We start from the raw sequence: 15,983 nt of genomic DNA on the forward strand, positions 1-15,983 counted from the left end.
GATGTAGAGTACTACCTTAACAACAAATTGTTGTGACTGTGATTGATTTATGGGCTTGAATTATTTTTAGCATTGTCAGAACCATTGCTAATGATGCCAAAATAAGTTATAGCTGATAAAAAGCCTGTAATATGGTATATATTTTGCAGATATTTTTTGTTCTTCCAAATGTGAAGAATTTCTTTTAATTATAGGTAGTTGTTCAAATTGATATTTTCAATTTCAGTCTTGGAGTATTTGATTAAATACATTTTTATCACTATTTTCATCATTAGGTCCCTCCGCCCAAAATGCCATGCAGTTTTTCTTGATACCAAGGTAAATATCAAAATGCTAGTAAGCAGCAAATCTTTTTTAGCTCACCTGAGCTGAAACCTCAAGTGAGCTTTTCTGATTACCTGTTGTTCGTCTGTCTGTAAACTTTTCACATTTTCGACTTCTTCTCAAGAACTGTTGGGCCAATTTCAACCAAACTTGTCACAAAGCATCCTTGGGTGAAGGGCTTTCAAATTTGTTCAAATGAAGGGCCACGTCCCTTTCAAAGGGGAGATAATCACAAAAATGGGGGGGGGTCATTTAAAAATCTTCTCAAGAACCACTGAGCCAGAAAAGCTGATATTTACTTGAAAGCTTCCTGACATAGTGCAGATTCAAGTTTGTTAAAATCATTGCCCCCGGGGTTGGATGGGGCCACAATAGGGGATCAAAGTTTTACATACAAATATATAGGAAAAATCTTCTTCTCAAGAACCACTGGGCCAGAAAAGCTGATATTTACATGAAAGCTTCCTGACATAGTGCAGATTCAAATTTGTTAAAATCATGGCCCCCGGGGGTTGGATTGGGGCCACAATAGGGGATCAAAGTTTTACATACATATATATAGGAAAAATCTTCTCAAGAACCACTGAGCCAGATTAGCTGATTTTTACATGAAAGCTTTCTGACATAGTGCAGATTCAAGTTTGTTAAAATCATGGCCCCCGGGGGTGTAATGGGGCCACAATAGGGGATCAAAGTTTTTCATACAAATATATAGGGAAAATCTTTAAAAATCTTCTTCTCAAAAAACTATTGGGCCAGGAAAGTTCAAATTTACATGAAAGCTTCCTGACATAGTGCAGATTCAATTTTGTTAAAATCATGGCCCCCTGGGGTAGGATGGGGCCACAATAGGGGATCAAATTTTTCCACACAAATATATAGGGAAAATCATTAAAAATCTTCTGATGAAATATCACTGGGCCAGAAAAGTATACATTCACATGAAAGCTTCCTGTCATAGTCCAGATTCAATTTTGAAAAAAATCATGGCCTTCGGGAGTAGGTTTGGGCCACAATAGGGATTAACGTTTTACATGCAAATATGTAGGAAAAATCTTGAAATATGAGCCCAGGTGAGCGATTTGGCCCATGGGCTTCTTGTTTTATTTTCCTTCAAAAATTTGTTTCATGCCATGTAAAGCTAGTTGTCCATGTATAATGACATGTCAGGCATCCCACTGTTGTTGTCTGAACCATTAGTTTCTAATGCAGAGACAATAAAAAATTCATACTTAGTGCAAAAGTTGCTGATGGCCTATTATGTATCATGACATTTCCCAAGGTAATTGGTAAAAAGGAGTGAACTTGACTTTGTAACTGAGAGACATTAGAAACACATATGCAGGTTGTTGTTTTAAAAAACAAATGTGTCTTGACCCAGAACCAATGAAGGGAATGTTTAGATAAGGACAGGTCTAGCTATGTTATAACATTGTAGAATGGTACATAGATTATCAAATACTTGCAATGAGCTATTAGAACATCTCTATTTTTATGAACTATTTTGACAGCTGAACTCTCTAGAGGTGGTGGTATCTAACAGTTACAGACTTGTGCTGTTAACTGCCCTGAAGTTCCACTGCTATGCATCTTGTCTTCCAGAAAATCAAAGAGTCCAGGACAATCCACAGTTCTTCCATTGTGAGTGTAACGTATTTCCTTATACAGTACACTATAAGGCTATCAAAGTTCGTGCCTTGTCAATTCAAGGGTTCGAGGTTTAATTAGAAGAGCAACTTTCATTGATAAAATTAAATTGGGAATGTTATTAGAAACATTAGGCCTGCAAATATATACAAATATAACCTAACCCTACCCAGGTTAATAATTACTTTGAAATCAAAGAAATTCAATCAACATACAAAGATCAGGGGTTAACCAAATGATTTATAATATCAAAATGATTTAACAATGGGTATGACCACCCTCAGCCAAAGACTGGCTGACCTTGGATTAGCGCTTGTACTGCAGCCTTATTCAAGACACACAGTACAAGCGACCGCCCTTCAACCGCTGCACACACTGTAGAGCCTTATTCAGGCAGACACTGTGAAAACAGCCTGGTCATCAGTCAAGTCCAGTACATAGAACAGATGAATTATGTGGCTAGCCTTTATCTGGTCGACCTCGACAGTGGCAGGCCTCTTACTACTAAGGTCAGCCAATTAAAAGGACAGCCTCAATGCCTCCACTCTAACACCGTTACAATGCACGGAATTAAACACTGGCTTTCTCAGTAAATCACTTTTTTGCTTGCAACTTACTGTTAATCGTGTCCACCACGTCTTCTCGCTCTGGGCTTCGACAATAACTGACTGACGACAACTGTTTCATGCTGTATTTATAGTGATAGGTCATGTGACTTAAATACAGATTTTACGTTGAAAATTACAATGTAGAACCTGGATAGTCGATGGATAAATTTCCGGAATATTACTTGAGTACCATGCTTTTACTGATTACATTCCAAGTGTAATGAATGAATATAAAGTGTTTTAAATGTGTAGTGTGGTGTCAGTAGATATAAGTTTCTTACTTTTTTTACTTTTCAGCCATCATCCATGACATTGGCACATATTTCTATTCTCAAGCTGCTGTACAGTGTAAAAGAAAGGTAAGTTTGAAGAGGCTGTCTATGATAGAACCATGCAAAATCAAAAATTTATGATGAAAGACAAATTTTCTGATCTTTTTATGATATTTTGGTATTTTGCTAGTTCTATCATATTTTGTGGCAAAATCAATTAGTACTCTGAACTCGCACATACATAATGTAATAGGTCGTTTCTATTTTTAGGTCACCTGAGTCATTCAAGTAACCTGTTACTATTGGTCTATACGTCCATTGTCATGCAGCATCCGTCATGCGTTAACAATTAAACTCTTTTAACTTCCTCTTGATGACTACACTTCCAATTCTTTTTAAATTTGGTATGAAGAATCTTTAGGAGAAGGGGAAGATAGATTGCAAATTTCAAGATTCCTACACCCCTGGGAACTTACAGGGGTGAAGCAAAAACTGCCAGAAATTGACCAGTTTTCAAACGTCTTCTCTACACCCGCGCATCTGTAAGAAAAAATAAATGCATAGTCATGTTGAGCATGAAGGCATCTACCAAAATCGTAAATTTCATGATTCCCAGGGTAGAGGTTCTGACTCTAGAGCAGGGCCAAATTTGGCATATGGTGTTTATGTGTAAAACATTTAATAACATCTTCTTTAATGCTATTGATACTAAATTGAAATCTCTACCCTGGGGACCATGAAATTTACAATTTTGGTAGAGGCCCTCCTGCTAGACTTAACTTTGAATTTAGTTTTTCTTCAGATGTGCAGTTGTAGAGAAGAAGATTTTGAAAATTGGTCATTTTTTTAAGCAGTTTTTGTCCCACCCCTAAGGTCATGGGGGTGCCTGAAATCCTGAAGTTTACATTTCATGTCTCTCTTCTCTTAAAGATGCTGCATACCAAATTTGAAGCATATTGGACTGGTAGTTGTCCAAAAAAAGTTAAAATGTAAAATTGTTTATGGATGACAGACGCATAGCAATAGGTCACTCGAGTGACTCAGAAGATTAAACAATATACCTGTTTCATAAGTTATATATCATACTGAATGTAATGAAATATTTTACAGATGAAAGTGATTCTTTGAGAATTGTTTTCATCTACGACTGGATTTTAACAAGCACAAGCATACTTCTTCTGTTTAGCACATAGAATCTGTCACAAGATCTTAAGTAATCTGTGTAATAACACAGCATTCCATTTATGGAGAATTTACCGAACCTTCAGTACAGGAAAAAATGAATATCAAAATAAATACCTGGCATCCACTTGGCCTAGACTAATTTATCATCAATTCACTTTTGGACGATCATGATAAATTTTGTGCTTGTTTAATAAAGAATATTGGAGTGAAATAATTTTGGGACGAAGTGACAGTAACCTATAGATAGATTCTTGCATTAGGGACAACCTTACAAGGGTATATTGCGCACATCTCTGATCTGCCTTTTTTGTTGATGCATACCTAGTCTGGCTGATAGGTGTCACAACTGATTTAAACTGCTGATACAATGTATTTAATCTTTTGTCTCGCTCTCTACAGTTCACCAATCTGCATCACAAGGATCTGGGTAGTCTTCGGTAGCAATGATATAGAATAATGAAACAAAGCAAAATTAATTATTCAGTAAATTTGAAGATAAAAGAACAAAGAATGTTTGCATTTATTTTCTAAATGATACCCTGTATACATTATGTTATCTGAGGTTTGATTTTTTTTCTTCCATACCCCTTGGCCCGTTCGTAAGAGGCAACATAATGAGGCAATGAGGCCACAATTATATTAAAGTGAGGCTCTGTTTGGCTGTAGGTTTTTTGCAAAAGCTCACTCCCTGTTTAAAGACCTTTATGGAACATAAATAAGTATGCTGCTTTGTAATGTTGTCAACGTTTAGCTGTGATAGTGGCTTTTGACAGAGTGAGATCCAATGTAAACACTTATTGAAATTAGGCTTTGGCTTTGGGAATGGGATAAATTACGCACTGATAAGTGTTTCAGATTCTTCCTATCCAATTTACAAGTGTTTTGATTATTCACCATGATATATCATTGTAAGTGATACTGTTCCTTGATACACATAACTCAGCATTTCAACACAAATTCACAAGTGCCATTTTCTTGATGCTATGTCCAACTATGTGCACAGAAACAAACGATGCTATCTGATTGGTCAAAATTTGATGCGTTCATATGTAACTAGATTGGTGTATTAATATGCAAGCGTTTTCATGATAGGACTACAGTAGTAGTTTAATTGGTATCCTAAATTATGAGTATGCATGAGAAAGGTGAGCTTTGTAACCCTTTGACCTTTTGTTTCAGTTTGGAGCCAGTTTTGTATTTGATGTTCCAAAAGAAGTAATGGAATGGTACAGTATCTCTATTTTTGATGGAATTTTTTTTCTTGCACTTGTTTTAATCATGAAACATTTGAAAATTTTCATATCCCTGCAAACAAATTATGAGTAAGCTTATTGGAATATAAACCTGTCTGTTTTTCTGTCTGTCAAGGTGTCATGTCTGGGTGACAACCTAACATTTCAACATTACAATAATGCATGTACATGTACTTTACACAAGCATGCTTTAAAGCTCTATACACAGAGTGTTTGTCTTGACTCTCGTCCAAGGTACAGTAGAGAAAGCCGAGGTCAATTCGTAAAGAAAAATGTTCCTAGAGGTGTGTCATTACTGAGACCCAAGACTACTAAGTCCAGTCACAAGAAGAAGAGATTAAAATTGTTGTCTAGACCTAATTTTACTATTGAAAATATACTGACATGCAACAAAAACGCAACTCCAACTAGATATCATTGTGATGGCAAGCATCACAGAAAGGCCCCGCTTTGTGGCATTATTTACTTAGTTTAAGGTTTGTAACTCTTTCCAAAAAAGGTCAACAACGCCCAATCTAATTAAAATTGTATTGAAGTGTATCATAGAGGAGCGGTTTACATGTCTAATCTTAATCAGATTGAACAACTCCCAAACTAAAACCCCATTTATATAAGTTACTGGATAAATTTTCAGATCAATAGCTTCAGAGATAATCCAAAAAGTCTGTGAAACTGTCAAATGTATCAAATTTGCCAAGTTTAAGGTCCTTAACTTTTTTAAATATAGATGAAGAAAGCCCAAACTCAGACTTAATCTGTAACCCATTAATATAAGTTTGTGTATAAATTTTCAATAGCTGCAGGGACAGATAAAAAAGTCAGGAAAACTGTTAATGCATGGATGGACGCACACACAGGCTGTTCACCATAGATCTCCAGCCTGTAGGTGTGGCCCTAATTAAATGTCAATAATTTTTATCATTAATAATTTATTGTTACCATTTTTTAATTGCGTGATATCAAACACGTTCCCAAGCAATTCATGGTTGATTGAACTCTACCACACAAGATCTTGTGTCCGTGAGACATCACTACATACCCTGATTAGCACGGATACCCATGACAGCATTTCATGTGGCTTAGACCAGTTTGTTATGCATTAGGTGGTAAGAATAGTCAGGCAAGAGACCCGTGGGCCATATCACTCACCTGTCACCTTGGCCCTGTCATTGTTCAGCTGTTTTGATTTTTAATAGATTTTTTTTTATCAATCTTTATTCCCATGAAAAATTTTGACCCCATATTGTGCCCCCAACCTAGCCCCAAAGATTCACAACATAACTGAAAATGAATTCACATAGCACAGAGATGCCTCAACACCAATATGATTAACATGATCTTGCTGTTCTGGATAATACCAAGGTCACAAGGTCATTGATCATAGTATGAATGATATGAAGAAGACCTTGCCATAAGAAATCTATATACAAAATATGAAATCTCTATCTTAAATGGTTCAGGAGATATTAAATAGGTAAGATTTTTATTAAAAGTAGGTCAAGGTCATAAGATCAAGTTTCACAAAATAATTATGTCTTGCCATGACCCTATATACAAAATATGAAAGCTCTACCTTAAATACAGTCTGATTAAAACCAGCCCCCCTTCTCCTATCGTCGTCAGGACGACGATAGGAGAAGGGGGGCTGGTTTTAATTAGACTGCCTTAAATAGTGCAAGAGATATTGAATAGGTCAGGGATTTTTTTAAAAAGTAGGTCAAACATTGTTGCTAGGTGACAAGATCTCCCATATATCAGCATATAACACTTTGACCCCCCCCCCCCCCCCCCCATTGTGGCCACACCCTACCTCCGGAACCATGAATTGCACAAACTTGGATCTACTCTATGTCAGGAAGTTTTCATGTGAATTTGAACTTTTCTGGCCCAGTGGTTTTTGAGAAGAAGACTTTTAAAGATTTTTCTTATATACTCGATTGTAAAACTTTGATCCACTACCCACCCTACCCCCAGGAGCTATGATTTGAACAAACTTGAATCTGCACTATGTCAGGAAGCTTTCGTGGAAATTTGAACTTTTCCGGCCTAGTGGTTCTTGAAAATAAGATTTTTAAAGATTTTCCCTCTATACTCGATTATAAAACTTTGATCCCCTACTGTGGCCCCACCCTACCCCCGAGGATCATGATTTGAACAAACTTGAATCTGCACTATGTCAGGAAGCTTTCGTGGAAATTTGAACTTTTCCGGCCTAGTGGTTCTTGAAAATAAGATTTTTAAAGATTTTCCCTCTATACTCGATTATAAAACTTTGATCCCCTACTGTGGCCCCACCCTACCCCCGAGGATCATGATTTGAACAAACTTGAATCTGCACTATGTCAGGAAGCTTTCATGTAAGTTTTAACTTTTCTGGCCCAATGGTTCTTGAGAAGATTTTTAAAGATTTCCCCTATATAATCGCATGCATTTACAATCATTTGATGCTTTGTGGGGTGTATTATTCCTATAATGCTTTGTGGGGTGTATTTATCTTATAATGCTTTGAGGGGTGTATTAATCCCAGGATGCTTTGCAGGGTGTATTAATCCCGGCATGCTTTGTGGGTTGTATTAATCCTATAATGCTTTGTGGGTTGTACATGTATTAATCCTATAATGCTTTGTGGGATGTATTAATCCCAGGATGCTTTGTGGGGTGTATTAATCCCAAGATGCTTTTTGGGGTGTATTAATCCCGGGATGTTTTGTGGGGTGTATTAATCCCAGGATGTTTTGTGGGGTGTATTAATCCCGGGATGTTTTGTGGGGTGTATTAATCCCGGGATGTTTTGTGGGGTGTATTAATCCCGGGATGTTTTGTGGGGTGTATTAATCCCGGGATGTTTTGTGGGGTGTATTAATCCCGGGATGTTTTTTGGGGTGTATTAATCCCGGGATGTTTTTTGGGGTGTATTAATCCCGGGATGTTTTGTGGGGTGTATTAATCCTGGGATGTTTTGTGGGGTGTATTAATCCCGGGATGTTTTGTGGGGTGTATTAATCCCATGATACTTTGCGGGGTGTTACAGTTGTGTCTAATTGCTTGAAAGGTTTATTATTTTTCTGAAGGTTATCCTGGTATGCATTTCTTACGAAATTGAAATGTCACCCATCAAGCTACGAGAAGTTAATTCAGATGATTAAACAGTCTCTGAAGTGTGTGGAAAAGATCCTTCATAGAAAGGTTAGTCCCAAGTACATAAAGTAAAATATCAAGTTAATAAGATTGAAATCTTTCTTCAATTTGATATTTATCAAAGCCATCTTAGAACTAACATACTGGTTGTAGTGGTAAGAGCACTCACTTTACAAAGGGGAAGTGCCAGGTTCTTTGAATGCACTTTGAAATGGGGAGGGCTGGGTTCAATACGCAATTTCTGAGTTGCCCAATAGTTCTTTCCCTTTGTGGAACTCTTACGCACAGTGAGACGCAAAACATACTATCATCCACACGCGGTGGGTACAAATGCTTATCGCTGCCTTCATATATTGCTTAAAGGCCGATTATCAGACACCATGCAACCACCCAAACTGCAGGGCACACAATATTAGTAAGTTTATTAGTATTTGATAATAAAATAGCTCAAACAAAAATCAATAATCTCCATCTTTCTTTGGTTAAAATATCACTCGTGCAGAAGAGGAAATAAAAAATAATTTCACATTTGATTTAATGGCCTAATTCTAACAAATATTATTCTTGATATGGTCAGTTTAAAGTATACCAACGGCTGGTACAGTATAATCTGTCTAAACCGGCTATGTGTGGTTCCAAAGAAATTGGCCGGTTTGCACAGAGTCCGGAGTGCAGAATGTTGACAAGAATGAGAGTTGCTTCCCTTGTATTCACTATCTATGCATACGTGTGTAATGATTGCTAACGTTTTAATATATCACAAAAGAATTCAAAATGTAAAAATATAAATGTCAGTGTTTTATTGTCGTGCTCATTTGAAAAAGTTTCAATTTTCATTAAACAGTTTAAAATCTGGGAATTATTCGTGCAATTTTCTGTTGGTAAATTGTCGATTTCGTCTACATCATCGCCGTTATCAAGTGCTACATTATGTACGTTCGTCAAGGTTGTGTTTTGTTCGTTTAAAATTTGTCTTTCCCAGCTTTCATAGTAAATGTATCGCTTTCAACTGTCTCAATTTGTGAAACGGAAACTAATACAATGCCGAGTGATCGACCGGACATGACGAGTTGTGCTAACTAACTGCATATCATCACTGTCTGACTCGCCATAGAGCTCCGAGAAATCCACGAGGGGAAACCCTGCTTTTGGAAAACATAACGGGATTGTTGCCGATTTTTTTCATTCCAAGAATGTATCGAATTCATCGATTAATTGAACTTTGTCTTTAAATGTCAGCTCTTGTCTCTGTCATTAGGGGGAGGGCGCCATTACCTCGTGCGTGGTGCTGTCATAATTGAAAAGTGCACCCCTAAAAATCAGGTTGTATTTTAAACTGATCGCGACTCATCGCCATTTGCACTCTTTTACTTACCTGTGGCTTCCCTTGAGACACCCTTTGTGTACACTGCGTGTGATCGACCGAATACCGACAGGTTGGTCATCGTGGGGTGGCTGGTTTAAATGCGATAATTAGAGCTAATTACGAGCAGTTGGGACCTTGTGTACACCGAATACAATTGACCGCAACAATTAGGGTGGTGTATCATCGAAAGGCCGGTTTACACAGGATAATTAAAGTTAATTGATAGCAGTGGGGACTGTGTAAGCCGGCTGATATACAGAATACGCAGTATCCGGAGTACAGGGAATTATTAATAAAGGATTTGTTAAAGAAATGTTAGGCACTATATTTTGTGGCCGGAATTGACAGAGCGCCGGAGTACTCAGAGGCCGGTTTGGACAAATTATACTGTATAAACAAAATTTACACTTTCATAACTTTTATCCGTTATTATATAACTAGTCTATAATATATGTACACATCTTGTACCCACCCAAGCGTTCAACAGAACACTGAATGTACCTCCATCACAGAAGAGCTGATATCTCGGAAGTTGCGTATTCTTGACCACAGACACTGCATTAAACTTGAAACATTTAACATAAACAGTGACTGTTCATTTGTCTAGTATGTAGAAGTAAAAATTGTGGGGTTTTTGGATATGACCTTAAAAATGAAAGTATCATGTCATGTAGTGTTGAAACAGTAAAGAACCCTCACTGTTATAACCATAAGCACCATGCATAGGACTTTACGTAAGGCTGATGAGTGAAAAATACCAACAACCCCCCCCCAAAATATGTAATTATATTAACCAACTTTTGTTGTCAGAGAAAGTGTCAAACAGCCATATTTTGACCAAAGATAGGTTGTTTTGGTGGGGCTATTATAAGTGTTTAAAGTTTCACATAGAAATGTATAGAATCTTTAAAATATCATTTTCAAGAGCTAAGTAGGCTTCTGTAGTTTATATTCAAGTTTGTTCAAGCCAGGTCACATTTTATACTACATTTATAAGGCTTTGATCTTGTTCGCATATTTGCAACCAAGCTAAAATATATATAAATGCTTATCCATTCATGCAACAACAAAAAATGTAACAAGTATTTTTAACTGTATCATTCAATAATGATAGACATTTTGAAATACGCCAGTTTCGAGATAAGAGCTCTCCTGTGAAGGAGGTACATTTAGTAGAATTTTGAGGGCCTAAGTGGGACAGTGGACTTACTGTCAGTGAGGAAGATGATAAAATGTATTAAAAGCGGCTTCTTTTTAAATATGTAAATATTGTAAACACAAAATACTATTGAAAGAAATGTTTTACAAAAGCAGAAACATAAAAACAATGTCATATTTGAAAGTAATATCCAGGATACCTACGACCAATAAAATTATGTGATATAATAAGAATTCCATGTATCTAATCACTCCCTGAATACTTATCACTTACTTAGTTTGTGTATCAGTTGAATTTGGGTGATGAAACAGCGTATGAGAGACTTAATGAGTACATTCACTTATGCAGTGATGAATATTCGTCCCACTCCCGCATGTAAACAAGTTGTTTCACGCCTTACTATGTACGAGAGTTCTACAGAGGGAAATAACTCAAGCGTATCTCGAAAATGGCATATTATAATGTTCTAAATATTGCATGTGCATAAGATGGAACATAGCATTGATTGTTTATTCTAATAAAAATTGCAATAAATTCATTGTTTTGTAAATTTTCATATAAAAACTGGATTGAAGAATATTTATAATGAAAATCTCCAATTTCTGTCTGAAATATAAACAGTAATTTCAAAAACAGGGTAAAAGTTAAAACAGGGTAAAAGTTACGTTTTATTTTTAGGATGAAGGTGCTCCTGTTGCTCTCAGAAGATTGTGTGGACGAGAAATACCTGTCGAGTTGGAGAGATGTTAAGGACTGGATCATATTCAAAACTAGCTTGTACAGACTTCATTATCCTGAAATGCATCGTTTTAAAGAAATACTCAATTGCATATCTATCCTTATTCTTGCATTCTAACCCAAAAGTGGATCATCTATAAAAATTCAACTCAGTAACATGATGATATTGAAAACCCAAAAATATACCGAATAAATTTTCATGAAATTGATATATTTTGTATTTTTGATTGATTTACATTGAAATATCTCTTTTCTTCCTTATTTTTAGGTCACCTGAGTCAGTCAGGTGATCTATTGCGATTTGCTTTCATCAGTCGTCATGGGTCAGTTGTAACTTTAAAACATTTTCAGCTTCTTCTTTTAACCAATTTTGGTATATAGCATATATGGCTAAAGAGGAACAACAATATTGAATTCCATGGACCCTACCTACTTGAGGCCCGAAGGGTGCATCATATTTAATGCAATCTTCAAAAATCTTCTTTACTCTTGACATCAAACATTCAAACTTTTTGCATGATTATGATAAACAATGATCCCTCTCCCAAAATAGTGAAATCCATGACCCTTGGGTCCCAGGGTGGGGTTAAGATGGTCATACACTGAATATTGAAAATGGATATCGTAGAAAAACTTCCTCTTCACTTCTGAATATCAAGGAGGCAAAACGTTTGCATGATCATAGTGAGTACTCAAGCCTCTACCAAAATTTTGAAACTCATGACACCTGGGGTTAGGGTGGGGCTAAGTTTGTCATATTTACAGTGGATACATTTGTTTCCATATTTTCCTGAATTAATGCTTTCTCCCGTAACCAAAATGCTTTTCTGCGATACATATCCATAAATTGAAATACTACGCAAAAACGAACCTCGACCATCTATATTGCCGCTTCTGTAGCCTACACCCCGGTCACAACATAGCCTACATCCCGGTCACAACATAGCCTACAGACTCTACACCCCCGTCACAACATAGCCTACACCCCGGTCACAACATAGCCTACATCCCGGTCACAACATAGTCTACAGACTCTACACCCCTGTCACAACATAGCCTACACCCCGGTCACAACATAGTCTACAGACTCTACACCCCGGTCACAACATAGCCTACACCCCGGTCACAACATAGTCTACAGACTCTACACCCCCGTCACAACATAGCCTACATCCCGGTCACAACATAGCCTACAGACTCTACACCCCCGTCACAACATAGCCACACCCCGGTCACAACATAGTCTACAGACTCTACACCCCGGTCACAACATAGCCTACACCCCGGTCACAACATAGTCTACAGACTCTACACCCCGGTCACAACATAGCCTACACCCCGGTCACAACATAGTCTACAGACTCTACACCCCGGTCACAACATAGCCTACACCCCGGTCACAACATAGTCTACAGACCCTACACCCCCGTCACAACATAGCCTACACCGCATGTTGGGGTATACTCGGTGAATACTTTATTTTAAATGCTACTGATATACTTTACTAAATGCTCACTTCACCAACCATTGTCGGAAACACGGTTGATCTCCAAACCCACGGTCGGTTGCGACCGTCCGTGGGTTTCCGACGATGTACACCAACAACATTTCTAACATACTGCCTCCCAAGCACGAATAAAAATCGCTTTCGTGCGTAATCTGAATAAGTTAGTTGAGTCTCAATCAGAGAGAGAGAGAGAAGGGGGGGGGGGGGGGGAGAGTGCCTCCGTTGTGGATAAAAAAAAATCGGCAATTTAAGTAATAAAGATGAAAAGAACGAAAGAAGAACGAGATAGAAAAGCCTGAGAATTATTGTGAAGTAGTTGAGCTGCCCGTTATGCACTGCCCTTGTGGTTTTTACGGTCTCATTCGAAGGCCCGCCCCATTTAATCGCCTCTTACGACAAGCAAGGGTTACTGAGGACCTTTTCTAACCAGGATCCCCACGGAATACGAACGATAAGAATTGTCACAAAGATGATGATATATATATATACTGTATATAAGCTACTGTTCAGCTGTTGTTTAAAAGATTCTTTTGTAATCAATCTTTATTTCCATGAAAAAATTTGATCCCCATCAGGGTCGTAAATTAACCTTCAATTTGGAGGAGGCAGGAAATTAGGTGGGGGTCTGGGACGCTGAGCACATTTTGTGCACACTGAACACGTTTCGTGCAAAATCCTTGATTCTAGGGCCTTCTAAGATGTTACTTGACTAACTCATTCTAAAAGAAAGATTTGGAATGCTTTTTAAGGGAGGTATCATGTTCTTAGTTATTGGAAACAACATAAATTCTAATGAACTTTAAATTTTAATTTTTTTTTGGCTCAAAAGTTGGAGGAGGCAGCTGCCTCCTCCGCCTCCATGTAATTTACGGCCCTGCCCATATTGTGGCCCCAACATAGCTTCAAATGATTACAACATTACACAGAAATGTCTTAACATGCACCAATATGACTACCACGATCTTGCTGTTCTGGATAAGACCAATGTCACAAAGTCATAGAACAGGGAAAGGTATGAAAGACCTTGCTATAAGAGATCTTTATTCAAAATATGAAAGTTCTATCTTAAGAATTTTTCAATCGTATGGAGACGTCACCATTGCCGGTGAATTTTTGCAAAATTTAGACCTGCGCTTACGGCCTTTGAGCAGGGAAGGATCTTTATCGTGCCACACCTGCTGTGACACGAGGCCTCGGTTTCTGTGGTCTTATCCGAAGGACCACCCCATTTAGTCGCCTCTTGCGACAAGCAAGGGGGTACCGAGGACCTATTCTAACCCGGATCCCCACGGGAATATCTTGAATAGTTCAGGAGGTATTGAATAGGTATGATTCTTATTAAAATAGGTCAAAATTCCAGGTAAAGGTCACAAGATCAAACAGCGAAGTATAAAATATAAAAGCTTTACCTTTAATACTCCATGAGTATGGAGCGCCATAAACTCAAATAATTGAAGATATATTCAATTATTTGAAGATATCATCCATTCAATTATTGCTCTCTTTAATTGATTTAATGCACGCATTAAATCAATTATTGCTCTCATCAAATGAATTAATGCGCGCTTCAATTCAATTATTGCTCTCATCAATTGAATTAATGCGCGCATCAATTGAATTAATGAGAGCAATAATTGATATAAAATGCGCGCATTAATTCAATTATTGCTCTTTTCAATTCAATTGATGCGCGCATTAATTGAATTAATGAGAGCAATAATAGATTTGAAGCGCGCATTAATTCAATTATTGCTCTCTTCAAATCAATTGATGAGAGCATCAGTTTAGTAGAAATATTGCTCGCAATAATTAATTTAGAGCTCAATATAAATAATTTGATGATCTCTTTAATTCAATTAAAGATATCTTTAAATCATTTACAATGCTTTTGTATAAGGAATTAATGCGCGCATCAATTCTTTTAAAGAGAACAACAATTCAAATAAAGATAATCATTAATTCAATAGTGGATATGTTGAATTGAAGATATCTTTAATTATATAGTTGCTCTCTCTAAAAGAATTATTGCTCTCTTCAAATGAATTAAAGATATCATTAATTCAATTGAAGAGAGCAATAATTGAATTAATGCGCGCATTATATCAATTATTGCTCTCATCAAAGGAATTAGTGTGCGCATCAATTCAATTATTGCTCTCATCAATTGATTTAATGCGCGCATTATATCAATTATTGCTCTCTCCAATTGAATTGTAGTGCGCATCAATTCAATTGTTGATATCATTAATTTATTTGAAGAGATCATTTATTCAATTGAAGCGCGCATCAATTCAGCTGAAGAATTAATGCTATATCATCAATTCAATTAATGCGCGCAATAATTCATATTGAAGATATTAATCATTTGAAGAGATCTTTAATTAAATTGTTGCGCGCATCAAATGAATTGATGATATCTTCAAATAAATGAAGATATCTTCAATTATTTGAGTTTATGTTAATTTGGCGCTCCATACATTTGAAGTGACACAAAATAGCGATGTTTTACTGAATGAATCACAGGAGGCAATCTCTACCCTGAGTTGTCGTTGTAAGGAACGATAACTCTGGGTAGAGATTGCACAGGAGGTGCAACTCCCAATCGTGTCAATCGCACGTTCTCAGTCAACCCGAGAAGTTGCGATTGATGCAACCACAGGTATCTGAATTTTAATCAATAAATAAATTAATTTAAAAAAAAAAAAAAGTTGTGGCAAACTAGTCAGGTTCCCGAGACCCCTCTGCATTTATTATATGCAGAGGGGTCTCGGGAACCTGACTAGTGG

The 15,983-nt window shown here is 37.0% G+C and overlaps 1 protein-coding gene across 5 annotated transcripts in view; it reads left to right on the forward strand.

Annotated features, from left to right (window-relative positions):
• The window catches only part of LOC125679217 (telomerase reverse transcriptase-like), a 66,347-nt gene extending 54,446 nt beyond the window's left edge, over positions 1-11,901 (forward strand). For 3 of the 5 annotated variants that reach the window (XM_048918255.2, XM_048918254.2, XM_048918253.2), the window contains exons 26-31: positions 276-318; positions 1,836-1,965; positions 2,877-2,938; positions 5,216-5,262; positions 8,361-8,475; positions 11,631-11,901. In XM_048918255.2, the coding sequence (XP_048774212.2) occupies positions 276-318; positions 1,836-1,965; positions 2,877-2,938; positions 5,216-5,262; positions 8,361-8,475; positions 11,631-11,702 (469 nt within the window). In that variant the 3' untranslated portion in view covers positions 11,703-11,901. Of the gene's footprint in view, positions 1-275; positions 319-1,835; positions 1,966-2,876; positions 2,939-5,215; positions 5,263-8,360; positions 8,476-11,630 lie in introns of those variants that run through there. The other 2 variants (XM_048918256.2, XR_007371747.2) reach the window with 2 other exon arrangements.
• The last annotated feature ends 4,082 nt before the right edge of the window (positions 11,902-15,983 follow it).

Source organism: Ostrea edulis, chromosome 2 (genome assembly GCF_947568905.1).
Source record: "Ostrea edulis chromosome 2, xbOstEdul1.1, whole genome shotgun sequence".
Lineage (NCBI taxonomy): Eukaryota > Metazoa > Mollusca > Bivalvia > Ostreida > Ostreidae > Ostrea > Ostrea edulis.